Raw genomic sequence first — 27,054 nt, forward strand, 5'->3', positions numbered from 1 at the left:
ATAAAATTATCTGCTCACGCGCAACTAGATTCTACTTCTTGTGCTCGTGGAAGGGTTTTAAGTTACACCATTTGTCGGTTAAGTTTGTCGCGGAAGCAAACAATGTTGCGGTAAAATTTTAGAGAATTTGCCTGTTGGAGTTTTTAAGTTTTTCGAGGAAGGGACACCTGGTGACGAGATCCCTTCCCCAGGGACCCTTCCCCACCTATATAATTTGTAAGTGATAAAACAGAACTGAGAATTTTTACTACTTTCTGTAATTGTCTCGACACCAGAGGAAAGGTCGCCACGATAAAGCACAAGGAAATCTGTTTGACACAGCAACAAACGCCATGAAGGCTACTTTCACTAGAAAAATATTTATTCGCTGGATAGTTTAATTTGTACAAAAACGCAACACGTAGGGTCTCCTGAACAATTTACACAGTATATTTATTTTGCGTTTCAATTATTGCTCAATACGATTCCTTCGGCTTTCTACTTTCATCAAAACACTCCCTTTTCTTCCCCAATCTTTCCATGTCCACTTGATCAATTTGCTGTCGTTTTTAGTTTACAACAGCTTAACCTTCCTTCCTCGTACCTCTTCCCTGCACCGATCCCTGCTTGTTTCTTACTCATCCAACACCACCTCCTGCCCACTGCTCCTTCCCTCCCGTGCTCCCATATCGCCCTCTGCAGTCCCCTCCTGTCGGCTCCTTCTCCCCTCTATCCTTCCCATCTCTGCGTCCATCCCACCCTGATTCACATCTTTACCCTTCCCCTGCCTGCTCCGTCTCCCTTCCTTCGTCACTAGGCCCTCGATCCTGGCAGCTTCCTCCTTCCTCCTGTCTTCCTCCTCCTGCCTCTGCTCCTCGTGCAGCTGTTTCCTCCACTGGTCCTCTATCACCAGCATCAAGTCATGATTCATACGACTGCGGTAGTCAGGCTGAGGCTCACGGGCAGCTGTGGCCAGAAGAATCTCCTGTCTGGTGGAAGGATTGACGGGAAAAGGTTTAAAAAGAACACACGAAAGTGGAATATATATCTTTGCTGCTACTACACGGGTACTGTGAATTGTAATTTGCTATTTTTAATGGAAATAATCAGTAACTGTAACTAATTGTCCGCTAACAAAAGATAGCGGAAATATTAATGCATTTTTTAATAATAGAATAAGTCGAATTATTCTCGCAGTTTGATTGGTTCTTACTTATGATCAATTGGTTGACAGGCACATAGATAACGTCATCAATTTTTCTTTAACAGATGGCATAATTATTCGGTCAACGAGTAGCGAAATGTAAGAAATTAATAGAAACGATGAAGCTAATGACCCATCGCGGTCCTAAAGCCTGAGTTGAAATACATTCACACCTTAAGTTTACTTCAAAACCAAGAGATCTTGGATAAAATGTAACAAAAAGTATCAAAAAAGTGAAATTTGGGTAGAGAAAAGCAATCATTGAAGATGTCTGTTGAATGACCTTCTAATTTACCGGTAACTTCTCTTGAAATCTTAGCCTGACTTGTAAACGTTATGCGATAAAATTGCTAAAAATAAAATCTTTCTACACTTCTTACCCTCCATACAAAACAAAATAAAATGCTCTTAAAAATACCTTAACGAAGGTCGCTTAGGACCCTTCTTGACTGCAGGAGCGGGTTTGTTTAGCGGTGTCGCGCGTGCTCGGGGTCTGAAGCGACTGCTGGGTGGCGGCACGACTGGCGGAAGTGGAGGAAGTAATACGGCTGACAAGTTGCCCGCGGCCCACGAAGGAAACGACGAATTTACGACATCGAGCAATGGAAGTTTGCTGTCGAGATCGGATTCAATCTGCAGGAAAACGGGCATAACATAATCAGCGTGACAGGTAGAATTTGAAGGATGCAATCTTTCGTTACTGGATCTTTCTGCACTGATTAGATTTTGTTATAGGAACAATGACCCAAGCTGGCATAACAATTTTTTTAAGTTCGTCATTTGTAATCCGTGTTATATCTTCTTCACCCGTAACTATCCTTGTTCCTTAATCATTTATTATTATCTCTCTGGTGTTTTTCTATCGTAGAAAACTGCCATTTTCAGGTTTCCTTCAATTTAAAGGTAATTTTGCACGTGGCCAACATAACTCAAAATACCGTGACTGGGCTCCTCTGACGAAAAAAAAAATGCTTAGGGCAGTCGAGTTACCTTTGTCAGTAGAGGAAAAATTGGAAAACAAAGGACTCACTCTGTTCCTCATGTGAGATCTACGTATCAACTAAGTGAACGCACCAGCTTTAACTTACCTGCGCTAGTTTCCACGCCTCTAAGACACGAACATCTCTCTCTTGTGAATGATGCCTCATAAGTTGATTCCAGGCCACTCCGCGTATTCCGTCTTTTGTGCCATCGCCCCTGGAGTCGCGACAGATTCGCACCAGGCCCTGCACGGCTGCGAACCTGACTCTCCAACTCCAATCCTTACGAGCAAGCATTTGATCTGAAAGACGACGACAGTGTGAGAGTATTCACTGAACACAGTGGAACTGTGTAGAACAGCAGGGGGTATTCCCAGGAAAAAAGGGCGGGGCGTGCGGCCCGCTTCCTAAAACCCAAACCCTATTCAAGACCAAAATCTGTAATTTTCCCTAACCTATTTATGACCTGATCAACAATTCCATTCCCTATAATTTAAGACCTAAACCTTAATTCAAACCCTCTTTCACACCTGCCTTACAATTAGTTCTCTTGTTCAGACCGATGTCAAAGGCATTGTGAAGGGTTTTTGCTGATGGTCTTATCTTATCATCAAGTTGATGAAAAAATGGCTTCTAATTCTACTGAAAAACATACCTACTATTCAAGACAAAAGCGCAAAATCCATACCCTATTTGAGACCAAAATGGCAAAAATCGATACCTATTTCTTACCAAAACGGCTAAAAAATCCCTACCCTTTGGGCCGCACATACCTATATAGCCCAAATAAGGGGGTAAACCCCCCCCGGGATTACCGAAGAAAACAAACAATCTGTCTTTTTACTGACAACAACATGCTACAATCTGTACTGACTATATAACACTGACCGGAAGGAAAATATTGAGTTATTCCTTCTTCAGACTTGCTTTAATTTGTTTTTCAGAAAACAATTCTAATTGTAATAATAAGTTAAAATATAGTTTGGTGACTTTGACAAGAAATTCAAAATTTCCCCGACGAGATACTGAAGTCCCTGACTTTTCCCTGCCCTTCAAAAAATTCCCTGAATTATTCCTGCACTGTATCAACCTTTAGAAAGTAGAGCGGAAATAAGCGCGCACCTTGTTGCAAGGTAAATCTTAATTTCAGCAGGTCAAGAAGTCCCAGGCCTTCCCGGGACATAGCGTTTCTCTTGCCATAAACGGTAACCTTCCGGTTAGCCTCGCTTCCAAGCAGGGCGGTTTTCTGAATGATGGAAGTCTGTCCATTCATACAGATTGACGTCATACAGTCCGTGTAGAGATAAGCTAGTTCCCAGCGCCATCCGCTCAAACCAGACACACTCGAGAACTGTGATGTACCTGTTTTTATGCTACTCTTGTCATCTGTAACGAATCAACAAGAAACACGTTAGAGTTCACATCCAGACGGAAGTTCCTCGAAGAAGTATTTATTATTTTTAGACGACATAAAGGTGTTTTTTTCTTCTTTTTTTCTAAATTGGAGCTTGATTTGAAAAGAAATGGGGAAAGAAAGATGTCCGAAAATGGATAATTCTTTGTAAAAGATAATGGAACAGTGCGACTTACTGTTTAGCCAAATTTATTTGCGTCAGCTGTAGCATGAAATGTCACCTTGTCCAAAGTTTGACTGGACCCTAACTTATTGATTGCTTTAGCTCCTAGTATTATATTACCAAGAAAAACCTTAAACCCCTCGCCTTATGCCTGACAAGGGTGTCTGTGCTGTGAGATACAAGACGTTATTTACAGGAAACTCACCTTCATCTGCTAATGGAAGCGTGACAGAACTACCCTGAGTGGGAACACTGTACAGACTGTCTTTTGTGAACGATCTCTCCACACGTGCCCCAGGAACCCCACCCTCAGTAGTCGAAACCTCGGGCTCCTGAATATTAAATCGAACCGCTGTTCCACCACGGGCGCGTGCAGACGCAGCAGTTTCTTTTGAACCATCAGTTTGTTTTGACTTTTTTATTTGAGATTTTGGCGGCTTTTCTGTTTCATCCTCCGATTCAGAAGAGCTCTCGGCTTTCCTGGCGTCTGTTCGTCGTGTTTTCTTGTAGGTTTTAGACACGTTGCTATCTGACCTAGCGTTCACGTGACCAGATCTTCCACGGCGCCCACTCTCAACACTGCTAACATCAGCAAAACTGGCTTCAGAAGATGTGTCACTCAACGAATCGCGTGACAAAACGCTCTCTTCTACATCCGCTGGATGCGTGACCTGCTTATCTTCCAGGTCAAGTCCAGCAAAGTCACGCAAGCCTAGAACTAAACTTGGAGTCTTTCCCAAGGATAAAAAGTCGGAATGTGATCGATTTTTTGCTTCCTTGAAGTTCAAATCAGCGCCTGCAAAGTCTTTGGCGTGGAAGGACTGCTCTTCGGTCATAGTCGACAGGCAGTTATTGCAGAGGTGAATGTGACGCGCATGCGCCGCTGATATCTCCGCTGGTCTGGTGAATATACCGGCGGCTAGAGCTTGGAACGTGCGCAGAACGGCAATCTCATGCTTGGACACCTCGGTCAACACCTGGAAAGCACAGCATACATCCAACCTGTAACAGGAGAGGAGAAAGTCTGGGTGAGAGGGTGGATACATATAGGAGAGATTCAGGGAAGGGGCACCTTTAATGGAAAAGTATGTTGTACTTTTGGTAGTTCTAAAAGCCAAGAAACTTCACCTACGTTTGATACCTTACTTCATTGACATTTGTGACAATATATAGCCCAAGGCCTGCTCTAAGTCCCCCATGAAAAGGTCGGGGATGCTCGTTGTCTAGTTTAGGGCTATAAATCAAGCATTCTTGTCTCACTTAGGATGTTCATGACAAAAAAAAACACTATTTTTAGCCGTCAAAGTATCTTTAAGGCGCACTCCACGAAATAATGATAATAAAAACGCTCATATTTCCGTTTTTAGGTTCAATTTCTGCCGGTCCTTTGAGTCGGGTCTACTGGCGCAGGCTCCTTTCCTGAACGGTGGCTGGTAATTGAGCCTATTCCATTTTAAGTGGTATCTTTCAGGGGTCAAATAAAGCTTGAACCACGCCCAAGATTGGTCTCCTTTAGGGGAACTGGTTGGCTGGCTACCAAATCAGTGATAACAGATGATTATCAATTTTGATGTGATTAACCTATAAAACAAATTATTGCACAGCCTGCTATATCATATACCATACATGTAAGTTGTCATACATGACCATACCATAATTCTGTAGTCAAGCCTGTTCCACACATACTGAGTCCCTCCAAAGCCTGCCTCAGTCCAGTCCCCCTATGCATAACACTCCTCCATACATCTAGAGCATGCCAGAGAGTTGGTGACAAATCATGAATGCTACTGGCTGCTGCAGGGCTACTGTGGACTGGGCCGAGGGAAGCAGCTTCATTGAAAGCCTACAAACAGAGACAGATATCATTAGAGTGGTTTTCATTTGAGTGTCGAAAAATAATTTGTTTTGCAATTACTAGGCGATGCGATTGGCTTATAAAGCCTGTGCCAAGTTTTCATCCAATCAGAAGTAAAACCAAAACCAATCGTAACTTGTTCACACACGTTTTTCCATGCCTTGCGTCAGCTTCATGCTATTTCTTTGAGTTTTGATTGGCTCACTGTATTGTCTATGTCCCTTGTGACTGGCTAGACCGATTACTTTGGTTTTGGTTCAGTTACGACACTCAATTGAAAACCGCTCTAATTAACTAATATGTTTTATTAATTGACTGAAGGTGTTGCCCTTGTTGTGATTGGCCTGTATTAATAGTGTGATACACATGCCCTGTGCAGACTGCGATTGTGCAGTTCCAGAAAATATCCATACCCACCATTTCCCATAAAAGGGATTGGAATTTCCTGGGAAATGGGGGTTCTGTAAGACCAAAAAATTTAAAATGTATGACACTTAATTGGAATTTTCAGAGGGGTAGAGGGGTCTTGGAAAAAATCCCATCAGATTCCGTAGGGGAGGTACATGTATGGATATTACCTGGAAATTCACAAGGAAAGAAATTTTGTTTCATTGGAGTGTGAGAGCAGAAAACTATGTTTCATAACTGCTTGTGCACAAATTTACATCAGAAAGCACTGTGGTCACACTCAACCATTGTTGAATGCCTTTTAAATATCAGTCTTTTATCTTTTATATCAGTTTAAATATACATAAACTTGGCTTTTTAATAATTACTGATTTAACTGCATGAAAATTCAGAAACTTAAAGGGGATTGAATTATTTAGGTTAATTTATTCACTCCTACCAGATCACCACTTCCTTGTTCCTCTTCCTCCTCTTCCTCAAGTAACAGTGGTAACCCCACCCTCCCTCCCTCAGTAGCCTCCACAACAGTTGCCTCTACGACTGATTTCTCCTGGCTTGCAAGTGCTGACTCGTGGGCTGTGGCTGGTTCAGGTAGCGGTTCTATGATTGAAGATTCATCTTGGTTCGGTTCACCACAACCAGTGCAAATAAGCTGACCCTGGAGCAAACAAGGACAAGATTAAAAGGGCACAAAGTTAAGTTTTTACTTTTTTTTCTATGCTGCTATATTTACATGTACATCCTCTTTTGTTTACTGGTTAATCAATCACTCACCACTTCTTTGATGTATCTCACAGCCAACAAAACTCCTGGAAATGATTTGTAACCCTCTTCCTGTTCATCTGGAAGTCCTAAAAGTCCACAGCATTGACATCGAAATCAATTCAGCCTTATGCTCCTAAAAATTTAGATCAATATCTTCTATTCTGTATTTCCTACCCATTTTACAATGTGTGGTTGCAGAAAATTTTTATACTCCCCTCACAGAAGGGATTGAATTTTCCTGGGTGGTGGGGGGTTAAAGAAGACCAAAATAATAAGAGAAATGTACGAAGCTTAACTGGAATTTCCAGAGGGGTGGGAGGGGGCTCTTAGTTAAGATCTCTTCCATGGGGAAACTACATGTATGGATATTTTCTGGAACTACAGAATAAGGATTTGCTGCCATCATAGGCCTGCAATACATGCAAGAGTCTATAGCTCTCTGTAGACTGACTACAGCTACAAACCCTTTGTATGCATTGCATGCCTATTATTTGCTTACAAAAATGAAGCTCTCTGTATGCATATCTGGCCTAGGATGATAACCAACTTATTCTCCTTGGGAGAAGTTGTTTCTGGCCTCTTACATGATCAGATGTTTTATTCCCCATAACCTGTAAACTGGAGTTGGTTACGAAAATGTGAAGAGAGGTTACAATTAACCATCACAAGTGCCAGTCACTAGTTTAAGTGTTGACAAGCCCTGTCCTCCTAGATCACATTACACTACAATACGTTTGACCTTGTGCCCATACAGTGTGCAAGTAGGAGAAAAATTGGTCATTATTATACCTTGTGGTATTTAAGAACAAAAAATCAAGCTACCACTGGAAAAAATAGGACAAAATTACCTGACAGATACTGTTGCAGGGAGCGCTTTTCGTCTTGATATCCCTATACAGAGTATATAAGTAACACTATGTTAAAATTATTTTGAAGTTAAAATGGTGAGCACAAACGTAAGAGTTCAAGCATGGTAAAAAAAAAGTCATTTGGCATTACATGTACATTCAGGGTAAATGTTTTTGTCATACAATGACATTTTAGACACAATTCTTCACTTTGGGATTGTATAAAGGAAAGCTGAACATTTTTCGGCACTAAAAAAAATCATTTGATGTCTAAAAACTTTTGCATGATGTGTTGACAGAAGACTAAAATGGCACATGTACCTTAAGGTCTTGCGTCATATTGTGGTAATACAATCTTGAAAATGCCAGGTGACCCATCTGAAACAACAGCAGAAAAGAACCAGCAACAAAGTTAAATCTTTTTAGGCTTGAGAAATCTGAGACACAATGACTCCATATGATAAAAGTACTGTTGGAGAACATACCCTGATGAGTTTAAGTTCTGCTGTTCTGAGGCAGGTTTGATTCATTCCACACTTTCTAACCCAGTGAAGACAACTCTTCGCAAGATAAAACAAACTGTAAAAAATAACATAAGTCATGCTACTGAAGTGGTATGCACATTGTACTGCAAATCCCCTTTCTGACTAACACAGAGCTGCAGTGAAATTATAGCAATATGCAGTTTTGTACTGGGTTTCTATGCATAAAAAGTTGATCTTAACTTTCAAGAACAATTATGCAGTTAGACATGGCAGTTACTGGATTGCTACATATATATCGACCTACATGAAGAAACACAACCATAACACAATGAGTGAGGAGGGCTAAATACATGCAGCTGCAGCCCTTTGCACACATTGCCATCAGACAATACTGACAATATTTTGTAGGAAGATGATCTAAATATTCAAGTTATTGCATACCTGGGAAGCTGATCAATGGTAGGAGGAGCATGTCCCAGAGAGGTGATCAGCAATTCTAGAGATTCTGTAATTTTAACAAAAATAACATATTAAGATCTGAGGTTCTTACATGTATCTAGAGGACCCTCACTGTAAACATCTCAGCTCTAACCTTCTTGTACTTGTCTATTCGTACACTGCGCGAGCAATCCCAGCTCTGTCCATGACTTTGCCAGGTCAACATGGTCTCCTTTACCACCTGCCAGAATACCAGCTCTTCTCTACCAAAAAAAAAAAATTGTCAAAATGTGAAACAAGTCTGATAAGGAGCCATCTTGTCTCACATAGCTGGGACAATCAAAACTCTGGTTTCCATAGCTACCATTACATTTAAAGAAACATAACTGTTTAGTCCCCCTGGCTTGCTACATATGCCAGATTGTTTAGGTCACATGTACGAACTCTTATAGTATTCAGTAAAGTGTTTTGATTGTCCATAATAAATACCTTTGCTCTGGAGATCATTTTAAAGGCAAAGCCCTCAAGTTCCTTTCTGTCCTCTTCATTGCTGTCATTGAACTGAAAACAATAACAGAAAAATAATAAGAAGACATGTCTAAGTACTGGCAGTTCTATTGCAGATGTTTAAGATCTGTTTCACTGTAAAATGGAAATCTGGAAAATCACCAATTTTACCCTCTTCACCCAAAAAATGTTGCCAAAAGAACTCTGTTGATTAAATAACTAAAAATGCATCAAATATTCCAAAACTTCCACAAACAAAGCCAAAAATTGGCCAAAATAATCTGTTCTTAATACGCTTTTCTTTGTCGCGGCGTTATGTGCAACAGAGCACGAAGAAGATAGGTGAGGTGAGGTGATGCTTTTCTTTGTATCCGAGAGATTTGGTGACCTGTACAGAAGACCGGGAGATTTACAGTCATAGACGTGGCATAGACATGTAAGTCAAATTCTCCCACACTCCAAAAACTACCCCCTTTGCTACTTGCGTGTTACAACGTATACATGTTTCAATTCCTTTGTTTACATACATGTAAACTACTACATTATTTTGCAACTTAATGCAGATTAGTTGGAAAGGGCTTGCGTGAATTTAATATATTATTAAGTGAGGGAATCATCTTCAACTGGCTCACCTTGGCAATAAAATCCTCTGTAACTTCAAAGGGTCCTCTTCTAATTAACGACAAAAAAATTGAAGATAATTAAAAAAAAGACCTTAAAATGGCACCACTAAAATAGCTGTTGTTTTTATATGATCATTAACATAAGAAACGTAAAAGGGTCTATACACAGTCTGGTGTTTCTAAATTTAGACGCAAAGACAATGTATAATAACAATCCAGAAACAGAAATAAAATTCCGGGAGCTGATCATTGCGCAGATAACACCAAGGAAAAGCCGAGCCACTTCAGTACAACTGTTTTCGATGTAGCCTTGCTTAATGTAGTTGTTCCTAATTTTCTCACCTTGTTCTAGAAAATGTACGTGGAGGTTCAGTGGCTAGAGATTTTCTAGCAAGTCTATCTTCCAAAGCTAGGCGTTGAGTGTGTGATATGATCCCAAACTTGTGAACCACTGGTACACGCTCCACGGGCATTTTCCACGAATGAAGCGACTTTTTTCCTTTTCAATTTCTCTCCAACGATTGCTTTTCCTCCAGTGCACCACAAATAGCTTTTAAACATCTACTTTCGTCCACATTGTTGACTTCATAAAGGTAGAAACTCTGATCTCGTAAAATGCTCTTATTCTCAGGCCGCCATATTGCTTTTTTGCCGTTGCCCTAGCAACAGGTGCAATGCTTACTTGGAATCCTGGGACGTTCGAGATGCGGCGGCCCTCAAGTGCAAGCACTGCATGGAACCGGCCGAACGCCTCTTTACACATAACAGAATAGCAGACTGTTCACAGCCTCTCTATTTTTTCAACGCAAGCGAAAGACGAAGCGAGCGAAGAGAGCGCGAACGCGAAGCACAAAAAGGTGGGGACGGGGAGGCGAGCGAAGCCACAGCGGACCCCACACAAAACAGACACGCCGCTTGTATGGAAGCCCCGTGGCGAAGCGAGCCAAACGAAGAATAGCTCCCCACGTAGCTCCCAACGTTGTCAAGTCTCCCGTTTTGCGCTGGTGTCCAGTTCCGCGATTTCGTCGCGATTCTATCCACGCGTTCAACGATCGAAAAAAATACGAGAAAAAAGAGGACTGTAAACAGTGTATGCGCAACAGTCGAAATATAAGGATTTGTATGGGGAAAAAACGGTCATATTCTTAAGCCTAAAAAATACAACGGATTACGAATAAAGACCAACCAACCTTGCTTCAGGATTGTCTTCCCTTGTTTCACGTGAGGTTTCTTTTAGGCCGATTAATGGCCATTTAGGTGGTTTTTAACTTCACTGCTTTGTCTTCTATCCTTCTTTCCATGAAATGATGAAATAGGCCAAATGGACAACAAAAACTAGGGAAGGTGAGTATGTTGATTTATTTCAGTCAAGAGAAGTAACATTTTATTTCATCGGGCGATTTTATCCTTCGTTATTTTAAACTTCATACAAATGCCTTATAGAGCGCTCAAATTCTCAGCGGCCCAAAGTGTAACACAGCACCACGCACTTTAGGTGGTCACGTCCCACTCGATACGCGTACATAAATCATTATTATTATATGGAGAAGAGTGTTTTACTGGGAACTAAACCACTCGTAGATTCCATACGCCACTTCATCCGGGACCCGAGTGGCGTATTTTCCGTATGTCACCTTTGTGAGTGTCGTATCGTTCAATGACGTCACGATTCCCGCCTTTTGCTTTTGTTGAATTGGTTTCTCCATATAATAAAAAGAACATTACACGTTGGCTCGAAGATATGAATTTTATGTTCTCGTGGCAAGAACAATATCTCACTCGTTCGCTTCGCTCACTCGTGAGATATTGTTCTTGCCACGAGAACATAAAATTCATTTCTTCTCGCCACTGTGTAATATCCTCTATATATTTGATCGATTCCTCGAATCGTGAGTTTAACACGGCTGTGACCTAAAGAGGACTTTAACTCGGATTGCAGTCAAATGAAAAATGAAAAACTAAAATTTTGACATGGAATTCGATGAATGGAATCTGTGTATTTTGTCGTGTTTAGGTACTGACTCAGCTCATTTTCCCGAGACGGGGTGGGGTTGGGCGGTGGGGTGGGAAACTCCCACATAAATAGGACGGGGATGCTCGTCGGAAAGTTTGAAAAGAACCCCTAAGAGGTGTACTAAGATCCTGTTTCATGGGCGTGGCTTGACATTTTTTCACCCTTAATGGTGCCAATTCCAAAACAACTCATTATCTCATGTCATATTTTTTTTTTGGCTCAATCCCCTAAAAGGTCCCGCAAAAGCTCCGCTGTGGATCTTTTAGGCTGAACACCTTAAGAGGCACCAAAACTGTACCCCGCAAGCAGAGTCTCCTTCGATCTTCCGATTTGTCTAGGAAGATCGAAGGAGACTCGCAGGGTACCAAAACCCAATTTTTAACCCCTAAAAAGTAAGCCCTTTTTATATGGGTAGACGCGATCGCGGGAAAAAAATTTACAGACAAATGTATGGAAAATTAGAAAAATTAACTGAGCGTCTTCTGGCCAAGCTACATCCTTCAAAGCTTGGTGAATACAATCTCCTACCTAGTATTTTAACGTTTCAATTCACAAATTGTGTAAAATTCGATTTTGGAAAAAAATTATTTGCCATCGGATTCCCATACAAACACTGTAATTCCTGACCGCTTTGCCTACCAGTCAAAATGAAGTCAAAAACCGTGATAAGGTCTATACTATTCAGCTACAAATTAATGGAATTCTGATGGTTTCGCTATTAATTTTTCCTGTATTATTTCTTTTGCTAGTCCGTCCTCAGTGGTTTCTTTTCCCCCGCGGTTTTCTCTCTTTTTTGCGTCCTCCAGGATCAACGAGAAAATAGCGAGTCTGTGAACCGGTCTGTTGCAGGCGTCATCCATCATTTGAGTTAACTGAGTGCCCCTTGGACAGTTGGAGCTTGGAGTAATTAGAACCTATATGGTTCATTGAGTGGTTTTGATTTTAGTGTCGATAAGTAGTTATGTAATTTGTGATGATCTTAAATTAGCATAAATTACTATTTTGCCGGCACGGACCAGAGGGCTGGGTACGGGTTTGAGGTGCGCAGTGTATAGTGGGATTTGAGTTTGTAATCAGTGACGGTTGGCGAGGTGAGACATTCTATGGCCAGCCTTTGCCGTGTTTAGGTTAAGTTTGGTTTTCTTTTAATAATATCATCAGTTGTAATCCACTATTGTACGTTTATTTAGTTCTCTTATTGCTATTATATCTCTGTATAAAGCCTTAGGTTTATTATTCTACAGTACTGATGTTAACTAAGGATACCCTAAAACCCCGAGGGTTGCACCACTGCCTTGGTCGGGGGTACACGTTCCCAATTTTCTCCACTTGCTGGTTTTAGGGTTTTCGTGTCCGGCTTTGGTGCACTTAGCAATTGTCTTTTTATTCATAGCTTGTATTATATGCTGAGATGGAATAAACGGGACGATGGCTTGGCTGGCCAACGCACCCAATTTAATCACTGTCTAGTGTGTCCGGATGTGTAGTGGAGGCAAAATAATGGTTTTGCATTACTACACTACACTGCTTCGTCTGTTTTATCTCATCAGAAGTAAAACCAATACAGGTCGTGACTCGTTTGCACGCGTTTTCCCGCGCTTTACGTCAGTTACGTAATTACTTCGAATTTTGATTAGTTCACTGCAGGGCTGTACTTAGTAAGAGGCAAACAGTCTGTTGTTTTTGTGTTTGTTTTTTATGGTCATCAGAAAGACCCTAAATACCTAGGAAGAGAATTTAACCGTGGACATTGCCTCAATCATATTTTTTCTGGCTACGGCCCTGCACTGTATTGCCTTTGTCATTTGTGACTTGCTAGGGTGATTACCTTATTCTTGAGTTACGACACTCGATATTGGAAACCGCCCTATCAACTAGTTATACTGTTTATAGCAGCCTAGATTTAGAATGGCTTTTGATTTAAGTATACGAACACAATGGGACTTTTGATATTTGCTTATGAGGTCTTTGTGGGTACAGTCAATTATTCATTTCTTCTTTATTTTCAAGCATGCTTCTGGAATTTGACACAACAGGATCCTGCAAAGGAGTTTTTGGAAAATTAGCAAATTCGTAGCGTAGTATTGATCCGTCAAAGCATAACTGCTGGACAGTGCCGGAAACTGTTGCCAGCCGGATCGGATTCCATAAGGATAAAATTCACTGCAAATGTAATGTTTTTCGGTTTATTTTGGAATGCGGTATACGCGGGCCGATTATATTGCCTCGTCTAAATTTGGTTTTGTAATCTTCCAGATGAGAATGGATCAGTTCAGCAGATTTGGAATTTGAGATGGACTGTTATGTGTTTAAAAAACGTGTGTTTCCATGAGATGTTCTTCAAACGACTCAGTTAAGTTCAGGAAAGAAGAGATTTCCGCATTTATATATATTTAAAACCTACTTTATTTGGTTTTACTAAAGCAAGATAAAAAGCAAAAATGGTACACGACTTATCAGGAGCTCAAATACTAGTCTCTATATTAAGCACATAGTATTGATTTCCTTCATTCTATTACACCATGTACACATCTCTTCTCTTAAGAATTCTGTGTTCTGTCAACATCTATAAAAACCTTACAATAACTGGAGAGAAACTAAAAAGCTTACTTTAGTTTGCAGACTCTAATGTACATTATTTTTCTGTCCGTCTATCTACTGTATATATATTTTCTTGAAAAACTGTAAATGCATGAGTAAATAAAGTTGGTGTTGTTGTTATTGTAAATCTATTTTATTGTCCTGTCTCGAGCATCTAATTCGTGATTGGCGACAAGAACTTGCGAGTCGAGGTCTTTCATCTCCATTTCTTCCCGGTCCTTTTTGTAACAATTAAATAATTTAAAGTCTACTTTCTGAAATACAGTAAGTACTAGTAGTTATATTAGACAGGCCTATGGACCAATGATATTTATTGAAATTTTGTAGTTAATTTGCTCATCTCTCGTCGTAGGTCTACGCTTAATCCTCTTTGCTTTCTGTTATTGCAACTAAACAAATTTACGCCAGCTCTTTTATGCATGCGTCTTTTTTTTATTCGGTCAAAGTAGCTGTGGATTCACGAGAGGTAGCCATCTCCCCCATTGGGGTACCCCCCTAAGTAGAGTATACAGGGAGACTCCGCTTCGTAAGGGTCCTTTTCCAGGCCGGAGGTATATAAAGCGGTGGGGTTTTCACGATTTAAAGTATAGACAGGTATAGGTAGGTATTCAAAAGGGCCTTTCAAAATATTGTGAACAGGTATACTAGTGACGAGAAAGAGCGCAGACCTTTTTTTTTGGTTGAAATGGACGACTTGGGTTTTTCTTTTAGGGTTGAAATAATCTAGTGGACCCTTGTTGGGTAGAAAGATTTCTGCAGGTCAGTAAAATGGTCGGCATGGAAGGTACAAGGGAGGGTTACCTTTTCTGTTAAAAATGGTTTAAAAATGTTTGGAGGTGACGGGGGCGGGGGTATCATCCCATTATAACATTAAGTCGCGTACAACCTCTTGGGTAGCCGGATAGATCCTTAGACTCCGGAGTACCACACAGAATGCTATGAAGAAAGTTAAGGCTGGAGTCAATTCCCAAAACTTACTTTAGCACGTGCAATGTCTGTCCAACTTTGCAAGTAAAGCATTCTAGCACTATAAACTTATTCCAGTTGAATTAACTAGAACTCCACAACATGTGAAGTGCAGTGCAATTGGTTCTTTTAACGAACAAAAACTTTCCAGAAATCACCAGACGATACATTAACATTATAGTCATCGCATTCCAATCTCCCTTGATCCTGATACAAATGCCAATGGTATAAACTGACCACAAAAGCAACGTGATTGTATAATCTCCCATGAATCCCGTACGAAGGGCCCCATTTACCAATCTTAAAAACAATATTTTCCGACTGTGCGGCCCAACCATCGGCTCCCCACTCATGACAGCGTTTGGCCATCTCCGAGTCGTCATCATCCATCGTTACAAACGAGCCACAGGCGTAGGGCTGGACATTTGACTGACCGCTAAAGTACTGGACCACAGCTTCCCCAGAGCTGTTAGTGACCGTGGCCACGTGGAACGTACGTCCCCCTTGCTTACTGCAGTGGAATCGCAGTTGACTGAAAGACAGGTGTGTTCTCAGTTCGAGCATTGCGCTGTCTGTAAGAAACGTCTTATTGTTATCACAGCTGCTTATTCCGTGGTATGATGTCTCAAATGACAACGGGAGGGGAGATGAGCCGTCAATCACAACGTTAGAGACAAGAAGCCAGCCTCCTGAAATCAAGAAACAATCAGTGTTTATTTGACGAACGAAACGTTTCATGGTCTTCAATAAGGCTGAAGAATTCATTTTATACGAAAACTCATTCTAAATTAAAACTTTAGCAGTAAGTCATACTCTAGGTATTGGACTGGAATTAGCTTGCAACTGACGCTAATACGAGGGATTCTTGCCAAATGCAAATCTAAAATACTGTACTCGTTTGTTTCAAAGGAAAGATATTTAATTGCCTTTTCTATTCTGAAAATTATCCATTACTTACCACCGTCAGTTGTCATGTCACAGTAGACTTTTAAAGGGTTTCCGTTCTTCTCGGGGTCGATCCAGTACTCCCCGTCTCCTTTGGAGTACCCAGAGTTCTGGATGTGCTTACAAGAGCCACTCGGACGATACGAATACCAGCCTAAAGGTAAGACTATAAAAAAGCAAGATGCTTTTCATTCTAATCTGTTTGAAGTACTGAGGAACCAGTAGTAATAAAACTAAGGCGGCTGACAACAGTTTCCAGCACCTTCCTAGACCTAGATTTTGATGGGTCATTATAACCGCTCTTTATCAGTGATGAACATATTGTTATCATTTTGCTGACAAAATTTGTTGCCATAGCAACAGTATGACTTGCTAAAAACATCCTTAAGGGTAGTTTTAATTGGTAATAACTCGAAAGCGAGCTCGGTGACCTCTCATTTTTTATTATCTTATTATGATTTACATGATAAGATGCAACTTTTGGCAAAGTTAACTGAGTCTACTAAGAAGTTCAGAGCCATCTTAAATTTTTGAAAATTTATGGTGGCCCTGAACCCATTAGACAATATAAACTTTGTAAAAAGTTACATCTTATCATGCAAATCAAAATAAGATAATGAAAAATGGGGACCACCGAACTCTGTTTTGACTTATGGGCACTTGAAGCTGAATCTAAGGGTGCTTTTACAGGTTATACTGTTGCTATGGTAACGTATTGTTAACTCTATTGGTTCACCAGTGGCTAAGCATTTACGTGATACCAATGTTGTATTATCACTTGATCTACAAAGTTAGTATTCATCTGTCAAAGTATAGCTGTTGGAAAAGTGCTCAAAAACTGTTGCCAGCCTCCTTATGTGGAAAATTCTTTAAGGGGGAATACGATTGTGGTCTTACATTCATAACTGGCTAAGTAGAGGGCCCTGTTCTTGTTTGTTTAAAAGCAACTTAGATATGGCCTTTTTTATTCATTACTTACCACCCTCAGTTGTCATGTCACAGTAAAGGTTTAAAGGATTTCCGTTCTTCTCGAGGTCCAACCAGTAATTACCGCTGACCACTGCTTTTCCTTCACTCGCCTTGATCTCTTTACAGGAATCTGCAGGAAGCTCCGGAATGGAACCAAGGGAAACTGGATTTGAAAGGAACAATCCCATTAAAATCCCGTTGCAATTTTATGTCTGCAAGAGGAAGTAAGATTGATCGAGTTCTGCCAAATAGTTTAACGGTAGCAGCAAAAATCGCTCAACACTTCTCAATCAGCACCGTCAACATCTTATCTAATTTTTACAACTTAATTGTTTACCACGTTTTGGAGCGCTGGTTATGTAATATCTGTCGCTGTTCTTGACAAAGTCTTCTGGTCTAGCCTCCTTGGTCCTGTTGTTCAACTCACATATGTCTTTGAACATGACGTAGTTATAGCTTTGACATCTGACATCAGAGAGGCATGCCTCTCTGCAGTCGAGCGAAAGTGGCCGAGCTTTAAGCGTCTTAAAGGTGTGGCCCCGAAGCATCATTTGGAAGACTGAATAGGTGTCAATCCCGCATTGCTGACTGGAAATGTTGTTGAACATTACAGACACCATCAACAGTAGCGTGATCACGAAACTCATTTGGTGAATCATTTTTGCCACACAAGGTTTCTGCAAGATCATGTGATCATTCTCTTTAGTTGACTATCATCTTCTGCAAAATAACAATTTTGATAACGAATAAACAACATAATCTGGTCGCAGAACCAGGGTGAGAGGGAATCGGGCTTGTTTGACTCCCTTATATATGGAACTAATATTTATAATTAGTGTAAACTTGCCTCAGTCGATTTGAACGCAGGACTACCGACCCAAAAACACCTAGTAATGGCAACTTGGAGGATTTTAAAGGAGCTATGTCACGCTTTGCGAATCTTATAAAGTTTAGCCTAAATATTTCAAGTTCGTCGTTTGCAATCGTATCAATCTTCTCCATCTTTACCATCTCTGTTTCTTCATGATTAATTCCCTCTTTGGTGTTTTCTCTCGCAGTAAACTACAATTTAAAGGTTTTTTTCAACTTAAAGATAATTTTGCATGTGAATACGAAAATATCGTGATTGAGCTACTTTAAAAGACCACCGGATTAACAGACTTTTCGGCCAAATCTGCCTCTTTAAGATAAAGCTTGTGTCTCTGAATTGTGCTAAGAGGTATTCCTAAAAATCCCCAGTCACTTATTAAACATTTTCCATCCAGTAACGTTTCAGATATTTTCGTGATGTTTCGCTGTTAGCAATAATAATTGCAATCCGTTGTTTTTCATAAAAATAAAATTTTGTTTGGAATACGCCATTCATCCATGTATAAACGAAATCTTATACCCGTAGTTATTGGGTCAGTAAATGAGTTTTTTTCGGGCGGGTTTACTGAAATGCTCTGTTCATGCATTTACAGTTTAGAGGGATGAGTATAATGTAACGAAATAACATAAAAATTTGGCATGAAAATTTCTTGAATCTGAAGTGATGATCCATCTCCGCCGACTCATACAAGGAAAGAAAACATTTTTACACCATTAATAGCTGTTCAGGGTTTCTTTGCTTAACGAAAAGATGACGTTCGTATGTATGAGACATATGAATACATTTCTTCGAGTTGCAACATGTGTTCTGTTTAATTAATGTACTTACGTGTTTACTGTTGTTATAAGTTGGTTTTATGACAACTTAACGATGAATTAACTCAACAAACTCAACCATCAAAAACTGTTCCACATTCAGTGAGTTCTCCATGTTAACTCACGCGGCCGCTCATGTGCGGGGCGGCCCGCAAAAGGTCAGGTGGAGCCAAATTTTTAGAAAATATGTTTTTGAGAAAATTTAGTTTCGGCATGCCAATACATTATTAAGAACATGGAAATAACAATAAGGACTTTGTTGATGAACGTTATGTCCGGTAATCGTTGATTTAGACAAAAAAAGAGAGTAACATCCATTGGCGTGTTGGCTGATAATGAACAAAAGTTAATTTATCCTTTTCCAATAGGAAACTGGAAAAGGCTCGGAAAACGCTGGAAGACGTGGAGGATAATTTTACATACCGTCCAAAATGCTAAAAAACCGCATCCCGCAGGTTCGGAGAATACCAAGTAAAATGTTTTCCACCCACACTAAGCTACACTAGGCCGGAGAATTACCGGTCATTTTGGATTTGTGTTCGAGAAAAGCTCGGGTGGGAAATTCACATACGTCGTGACCTCATCGTTTTCATAAAGCTCCGTTTCCAAAACATTTTCCGTCTACACGAAAACGAGAAGCCGGCGTTTTCAAATTCCTCGGGTTTGAAGAGCGTTTTCCAAAAGCTCCGTCTTCGTGACGGATAAGTGTGGATGGTAGGCCTAACCGTGCTGAGAAATAAAGCTGCGTTTTCAAATTCTCCGGCGTGGTGTGGACGCTGCCTCAGAAAACAATAGCGTCCGGGAAGGTTCTTGTTTGCACCAGCTCGCTTCCCTCGCCGACTCGACTCTCGCGGCTTCGTCTTTGCTCGTGGTACAGTGTGTGAGAGCTGAATTGTTGTTACTAATTTTTATATTAGTCAAGTAGATAATCCAGTACTTCGGACTGATGGAAAAATCGTGTATAAATAAAGTAACCTTATTTTATCTTATCTTAGAGCCTGTTTGCAGGCTATGCCGCATTTTTCTTGAAATATGTAGAAAACACATGCCTGCTTTATTTGGTTTTGCTGCGGTAACTTTTATTAAGGTAAGATGAAAAGCAAACATGACAAATGAGAGCTCAAGTATCATTAACAACCCGCGAGTCGAGGTCTTTCATCTCCATTTCCTCTCGACCTTTTCGCAACAAATGAAATAATTCAAGTACACTGTTTTGTAGCTAGATTCAGCTAACCTGACTAAAGTAACCTTTCAATATTATCATTAGTTAAAGTGTAGTCAATCTTTCTACAGATCAACAACCAACTAAAAGAAACACTACCTCCTGCCCTTACCCAAGTTAATACGTGAGTATTCCGTTATTTTCTGTGTATGATCTCATAAGACGCGTCTTATAAGTAAAGATTTGTCTCAGCAGCAGGAACACTTACAATATCCCTTGTAAAGTGGTAGACTACTGATGATACTGGCCCTATTTTGAGTTGTAGTTAGGTCTTCCTGTTTACGCAATGTTTAAATATCTAAGTGATCCTTGTCAGTAGGACTTGCAAGGGCCAGAACGTCTACTTTTGCATAATTAATTAATTAGTTTCTTCACGTGCCACCTGCCTAGTCCTTTCCAGAAATATCACGTGAAATCGCCAAAATAGCTTGCCAAAAATTCTCAAAAAAAAAAAAAAAATAAAAAATAAGGTGAATTTCACAACATTTTTTATAAACATCTCGAAAAAGTCTTTAAATATCTCTTATTTCTGTTTTAAAAACAAACCAATCTTGAATCACTTAGGCCAAAGCTTTCAAACTTTTAAACTGTTGGTCCTCGGCCATCGAAGCTTGATTTAAAAATGTAAAACAAACAGCGGTGGTAAAACATTTTAACAACATGCAGTTTATGAACTTGACGTTTCGTATGCTAGTCAACATACATTTTCAAAAGTATAACCGTTAAAAGTTTTGAATAGCTTTTCAAAAATTTTAACAGTTATACTTTTGAAAATTGCTGCTTTAGCGCTTTTAGTGTTATTGAATATTTATGTCAAGTTTACAGCATTAATAACAGAGAAATAACAATTAGGACTTTCTTGATGAACGTTATGTTAGGTAATCGTTGATTTAGACAGAAAAAAAGTAACATCCATTGGCGTGTTGGCTGATAATGAAGAAAAATTAATTATCCTTTTCCAATGGGAAACTGGAAAAGGCTCAAAAAACGTTGAAAGACTTGGAGGATAATTTTACATACCGTCCAAAATGCTAAAAAACCGCATCCTGCAGGTTCGGAGAATACCACGTAAAATGTTTTCTACCCACACTAAGCTACACTAGGGCGGAGAATTACTGGTCATTTTGAATTTGTGTTCGAGAAAAGCTTGGGTGGGAAATTCATATATCTCGTGACCTCATCGTTTTCTAAAAGCTCCGTTTCCAAAACATTTTCCGTCTACACGAAAGCGAAAAGCCGGGGTTTCCAAATTCCTCGAGTTTGAAGAGCGTTTTCGAAAAGCTCTGTTTTCGTGACGGATAAGTGTGGACGGTAGGCCTAACGTTAACCCTAGAAATAAAGCTGCGTTTTCAAATTCTCCGGCGTGGTGTGGACGCTGCCTCAGAAAACAATAGCGTCCGGGAAGGTTCTCATTTTTACCAGCTCGCTTCCCTCGCCGACTCGACTCTCGCGGCTTCACCTTTGCTCGTGGTACAGTGTGGGAGAGCTGAATTGTTGTTATTGATTTTTATTGTAGTTAAGTAGATAGTCAGTAACTTAATCGACTGATGGAAAAACCGTGTATGAATAAAGTTATCTTATTTTATCTTATCTTATCTTAGAGCCTGTTTGCAGGCTAGTGTCGCATTTTTCTTCAAATACTGTGTGGAAAACACATGCCTACTTTATTTGGTTTTGCTGCGGTACCTTTACTAAGGTAAGATGAAAAACAAAATTAAATGACACGCGAGAGCTCAAATATCATGAAGAACCTGTGAGTCGAGGTCCTTCAACTCCATTTCTTCCCGACCTTTTTGCAACAAATTAAATCATCAAGTACAATATCAATGTTTGTAGCTATATTCAGCTCACTTGACTAAAGGAACCTTTCAATATTATCATTATTGTAAAGTGTAATTAATCTTTCTACAGATCAACAGTCAACTCAAAGAAACACCTGCTCCTGCCCTTACTTAAGTTAAATGATAATTTGGCAGCTGAATATTCCGCTATTTTCTGTTTATGGTCGCATAAGACGCGTCTTATAAGTAGCATTTGTCCCAGTATCACGAATACTAACAATATCCCTTACAAAGTGGTAGACTGATGATAGTGGCCTTATTGTGAGTTGTACTTAGGTCTTGCTGTTTACGCAATGTTTAAATATTTAAGTGATGACTTCCAGGGGCTACAAACGTCATATTTTGCATAATGAATAAGGTTCTTCACGTTACACCTGTCTAGTCCTTTCCGAGGGCAAATATGCTAGTTTTAAGAACATCAAATTTCCAAAGGCAACCATCAGACCGATAGTTCCGAGACATAAACACTCTATTGTCTTTCTTGTTCACCACTAAATTTTCTTCCGCGCGCCAGTTCAAAAATCATGTTGAATTATTTTCAACTTTTTTAGCCGTGAAAGCCAAATGTAAAATTTAACAAGGAAAATAAACAAAACCCACTTAATACAATTTCATTTGTTTATTTATTTTTTTTATAAGCTTGCTTCTTTACAGGAAATTTTTCATGGACGAATACTACATGTAGCTATCCAGGTATTTTCCTCGGACTGGCACTATGGGCTGATATAGTGTCTCTCCGCTGATGAACACTATCGTGTAACGTGATCAGCTTAAACTAATAAGAATCGGAGAAAATTTAGTGGTGAACTATAATGGCTAATAGTTTGACGCATTAAGTTAGCGAGTTGTCAAATTCTTGACACCTTTGGAGGGGCTGTATATTCAGGCCCCCGTCCACACTACATCGGAGAAATTTGAATACGGAGGTTTCACTCTGAAAACGCATCAAATATTTTCCGTCCATACTACGCTGGAGAAATTTAAAAACATAACAACTACTGGTCATTTTGGATTTGTGTTTGAGAAAAGCTCGGACAGGGAAATCACAGGATTATATCCTGACTTCATCGTTTTCAAAAAGCACCGTTTTCTAAATGTTTCTTGTCCACACGAAAACGAAAAGCCGGCGTTTTCAAATTCCTCCCGTTTGAAGAATGTTTTCGAAAAACTCCGTTTTCGTGACGGATTAGCGTGGATTGTAGGCATAACCTTAGAGAAAAAAGCTACGTTTTCAAATCTCCGGCTTACTGTGAACGCTGGCTTAGATAACAATAGCACGGCCGGGCAGGCTCTAATTTTCAATGGGTAGCTTCGCTCGTCGACTCGACTCTCGCGGCTTCGCCGTTGCTCGTGCCGCTATACGTTTGCAGGCTATTGTTGCACGTTTCTTCAGACACGGAGGAAAACACCTAAATACTTTATCTGGTTTCGCTGCGGTAACTTTTACTAAAGTAACCAGTAGCTCAAATAACATCAACAACCTTCGAGTCGAGGTCTATTCCTCGCGACCTTTTGTAACAAATTAATTAATTCAAAGACTACTTTCTGTAATAAAGTTCACTGTTTGTAGCTACATTCTGCTATCCTGAATAAAGTTACCTTTCAATATTATCGTTATTTTAAAGTACAGTTTATCTTTCTACAGATCAACAGCCAACTGAAAGAAACACCGCCTCCTGCCCTTACCTCAGTTAAATAATTATTTGGCTCCTGAATATTCCGTTATTTTCTGTGTATGGTCGCATAGGACGCTTGTTTTAAGCGAGTATTTGTCTCAGCAGCGGGAATATCCCTTGTGAGTGAAGTGGTAGATGATACTGGCCTTATTGTGAGTTGTCACTTAGGTCTTCCTGTTTACACAATGTTTAAATATCAATGATCATATCGCTCAGTTGTCAGTTGGACTTGGCCGAAGTCTAAAAACGTCTGATATCGCATATTGAAATAGGTTCTTCACCTGCCATCTGCCGCAACAGACGAAAAATTTTCAAATAAATTGTCAGTATTCAAAGAGCTAATTATACTGAGTACGAAGCTAGCTATTGTAGCTGCATTCAAAGATGGTATTTAGTATGACCACTTATCTATATATGTAGGAAGAAACGTATAGACCACTGAATATTTTTGAATTTTACTCATTACATTTTGTATCATACAGTTGAGTATATCCACGACGAGCTTAAGGTTACTGTAGACCTTCAGGGGTGCCTTTCGGGAACATCTTTCTGTGTGCGCTGCTTTAACGAAAACCTCGCTAAACTATATATCATTGTAAAGCTAATAAACTGTAGAATCCGAAAATAACAATATATTTTGCCAGTTTTGCCTCGGTAGGGAAGTGCAAGGGGAGGCGCGGTGGCCTCATGGTTAGTGCGCTCGTCTCCGGATCGAGCGGTCCGGGTTCGAGCCCTGGCCGTACTTCACTCAAACTGGAGCAGCTTACGACGTAAATACTGAAGCAAAATTCCAACAGACATGAAAGTATTGAGTTGTGGGCCAAAAAGTATCAAACATTTCGGAAATTTCGGACGCCATTTCCCCGCGCTACATCCGCAAAAATCCTCGCAGCATGTACGCGCGTGTGCCGCACGCGATGGCGCAATTTGTTCTAAAAATCATTTTTAGAAAAATTGTCCCATATCACAGGGACAGCCCCAAAACTAGAAATGGCGCGCGCTTACGGTCTCCGTCCCCGATTATGGCCCCTGGTATGATTTAGTATGACTTGTCCAGGCTATTGTTGCACTTTTCTTCAGCTACGAAGGAAAACACCTAAATACTTTATCTGGTTTCGCTGCGGTAACTTTTACTTAAGTAATCAGTAGCTCAAATAACATAAACAATCTTCGATTCGAGCTCTTTCATTTCCATTTCTTCGCGACCTTTTTGAAACGAATTAAATAATTCAAAGACTACTTTCTGTAATAAAGTACACTGTTTGTAGCTAGATTCTGCTATCCTGATTAAAGTTACCTTTCAATATTATCGTTATTTTAAAGTGCAGTTAATATTTCTACAGATCAACAAGCAACTGAAAGAAACACCGCTTCCTGCCCTTACCTCAGTTAAATAATTATTTGGCTCCTGAATATTCCGTTATTTTCTGTGTATGGTCGCATAGGACGCTTGTTTTAAGCGAGTATTTGTCTCAGCAGCGGGAATATCCCTTGTGAGTGAAGTGGTAGATGATACTGGCCTTATTGTGAGTTGTCACTTAGGTCTTCCTGTTTACACAATGTTTAAATATCAATGATCATATCGCTCAGTTGTCAGTTGGACTTGGCCGAAGTCTAAAAACGTCTGATATCGCATATTGAAATAGGTTCTTCACCTGCCATCTGCCGCAACAGACGAAAAATTTTCAAATAAATTGTCAGTATTCAAAGAGCTAATTATACTGAGTACGAAGCTAGCTATTGTAGCTGCATTCAAAGATGGTATTTAGTATGACCACTTATCTATATATGTAGGAAGAAACGTATAGACCACTGAATATTTTTGAATTTTACTCATTACATTTTGTATCATACAGTTGAGTATATCCACGACGAGCTTAAGGTTACTGTAGACCTTCAGGGGTGCCTTTCGGGAACATCTTTCTGTGTGCGCTGCTTTAACGAAAACCTCGCTAAACTATATATCATTGTAAAGCTAATAAACTGTAGAATCCGAAAATAACAATATATTTTGCCAGTTTTGCCTCGGTAGGGAAGTGCAAGGGGAGGCGCGGTGGCCTCATGGTTAGTGCGCTCGTCTCCGGATCGAGCGGTCCGGGTTCGAGCCCTGGCCGGGGACATTGTGTTGTGTTCTTGGGCAAGACACTTTACTCTCACAGTGCCTCTCTCCACTCAGGTGTATAAATGGGTACCGGCAAACTTAATGCTGGGGGTAACCCTGCGATGGACTAGCATCCCATCCAGGGGGGAGTAGAAAAACTCCTAGTCGCTTCATGCTACAGAAACCGGGATAAGCTCCGGCCTGATGGGCCACTTGGCTCGCATACAGACATTACCTACCTACCTAGGGAAGTGCAAGCCTTTAAACGCAAAAATGACCGTGCCTGCTAAACTCAATTACCAGCCTTTGTGTTACAGCGGATATCCAAACTGACTGGACTTTATCACTCAGAAGATGATGGGCTAACAATTTTTCGATATTTCTATTGGCTGAGCAGAAAATCCCTTTTAAACTTAGACAGTCGAAAATTTTCTGTCTGCTGTTACTCAATGAGACACCACAAAAAAAAAAAAAAAAAAAAAGAAAAAAAAGAAATCGATTTCGTAAAAGCCTCACAAACTTTGGTTCGCGAATATCTGACGAACGTTTGCGGCCAAGTTTCGTTAAAATCCGATAAATCTGCATACCCTATTAATCCATTTGAATAGAGGTAATTCACCGAGAAATAAACGTCGAGTTTCTACCCAAGAAGACAAAGAGCAGATTAATGCGAGAGAAAATTAATTGTTCTACCCACGAGGGCACAGAGCAGATTAATGCCAGAGAAAATTAACTGTACCTTCGGGTATATTCTATCCAAGAAGGTTCAGAGCAGATTAATGCGAGAAAAAGTTAACTGCACCTCCGGGTATATTCTACCCAAGAAGGTACAGAGCAAATTATTGCGAGAGAAAATTAACTGTACCTTCGGGTATATTCTACCCACGAGGGCACAGAGCAGATTATTTCGAGAGAAAATTAACTCTACCTTCGGGTATATTCTACCCACGAGGGCACAGAGCAGATTAAATCGAGAGAAAATTAACTGTACCCTCGGGTATATTCTACGCACCAGGGCACAGAGCAGATCTAACGCGAGAGAGAATTGACTGTACCCTTTGGGTATATACGTGAATGAAGAAAGTAGTCACGCAAGAGTGAGGAAGCACGGAAATTTTTCTTTTCGCGCTTTCAAACCAGGCGGGCTATGAAAATAGAGGGGCTGATTGTAGCTTAACTAGAACTCGATTTTACAAGCCTGTGAGCATAATCTATCTTGCTTTCATGCCAGCGCCATCGGCGAAGCTCTTAGCTATATTTACCAATCGGCTCTCGTGAAGCAAGAGATTTTACTCGCTGAGAATTACCACTTGCTTTCCGAGGTTCAATGCATGGATAACAGTAGAAGAGATCGATCGTCTAAC

General features: G+C 40.2%; 2 protein-coding genes across 3 annotated transcripts; both read right to left on the minus strand.

The window, feature by feature from the left end:
• Positions 1 to 340: 340 nt before the first annotated feature.
• LOC110047073 (uncharacterized) lies at positions 341 to 10,376 on the minus strand. The gene is made up of 16 exons (XM_020752809.2): positions 10,012 to 10,376; positions 9,679 to 9,718; positions 9,029 to 9,100; positions 8,694 to 8,802; positions 8,543 to 8,606; positions 8,102 to 8,195; positions 7,938 to 7,994; positions 7,617 to 7,659; positions 6,778 to 6,854; positions 6,443 to 6,661; positions 5,393 to 5,583; positions 3,946 to 4,742; positions 3,286 to 3,549; positions 2,272 to 2,465; positions 1,602 to 1,816; positions 341 to 968 (listed from the first exon to the last, which is right to left on the minus strand). Exons 1-16 carry the CDS (start codon positions 10,140 to 10,142, stop codon positions 614 to 616), a joined length of 2,922 nt encoding a protein of 973 aa, XP_020608468.2. The 5' UTR covers positions 10,143 to 10,376; the 3' UTR covers positions 341 to 613.
• A 3,689-nt stretch (positions 10,377 to 14,065) lies between these two features.
• Positions 14,066 to 23,944, minus strand: LOC110046988 (uncharacterized). 2 transcript variants are annotated; one of them, XM_089294063.1, is made up of 5 exons: positions 23,600 to 23,944; positions 17,502 to 17,884; positions 17,175 to 17,327; positions 16,209 to 16,361; positions 14,066 to 15,939 (listed from the first exon to the last, which is right to left on the minus strand). In XM_089294063.1, exons 2-5 carry the CDS (start codon positions 17,851 to 17,853, stop codon positions 15,380 to 15,382), a joined length of 1,218 nt encoding a protein of 405 aa, XP_089150189.1. In that variant the 5' UTR covers positions 17,854 to 17,884; positions 23,600 to 23,944; the 3' UTR covers positions 14,066 to 15,379. The 2 variants fall into 2 exon arrangements, with proteins under 2 accessions (XP_089150189.1, XP_089150190.1); XM_089294064.1 differs by lacking the exon at positions 23,600 to 23,944 and adding an exon at positions 20,185 to 20,569.
• Positions 23,945 to 27,054: the final 3,110 nt, after the last annotated feature.

Source organism: Orbicella faveolata, unplaced genomic scaffold (genome assembly GCF_042242905.1).
Source record: "Orbicella faveolata isolate gen_17 unplaced genomic scaffold, um_ofav_v1 contig_25, whole genome shotgun sequence".
NCBI classification, from domain to species: Eukaryota; Metazoa; Cnidaria; class Anthozoa; order Scleractinia; family Merulinidae; genus Orbicella; species Orbicella faveolata.

Coding starts and splice junctions, on each gene's coding strand:
- LOC110047073 (XM_020752809.2), bottom strand. CDS start 10,142: ATGCCCGTGGAGCGTGTACCAGTGGTTCACAAGTTTGGGATCATATCA. Junction 9,719..10,011: donor CGTACATTTTCTAGAACAAG/GTGAGAAAATTA, acceptor GTCGTTAATTAG/AAGAGGACCCTTTGAAGTTA. Junction 969..1,601: donor CCTAAGCGACCTTCGTTAAG/GTATTTTTAAGA, acceptor TCCTTCCACCAG/ACAGGAGATTCTTCTGGCCA.
- LOC110046988 (XM_089294063.1), bottom strand. CDS start 17,853: ATGATCTTGCAGAAACCTTGTGTGGCAAAAATGATTCACCAAATGAGT. Junction 16,362..17,174: donor TGACATGACAACTGAGGGTG/GTAAGTAATGAA, acceptor GCTTTTTTATAG/TCTTACCTTTAGGCTGGTAT. Junction 15,940..16,208: donor TGACATGACAACTGACGGTG/GTAAGTAATGGA, acceptor TCTTGATTTCAG/GAGGCTGGCTTCTTGTCTCT.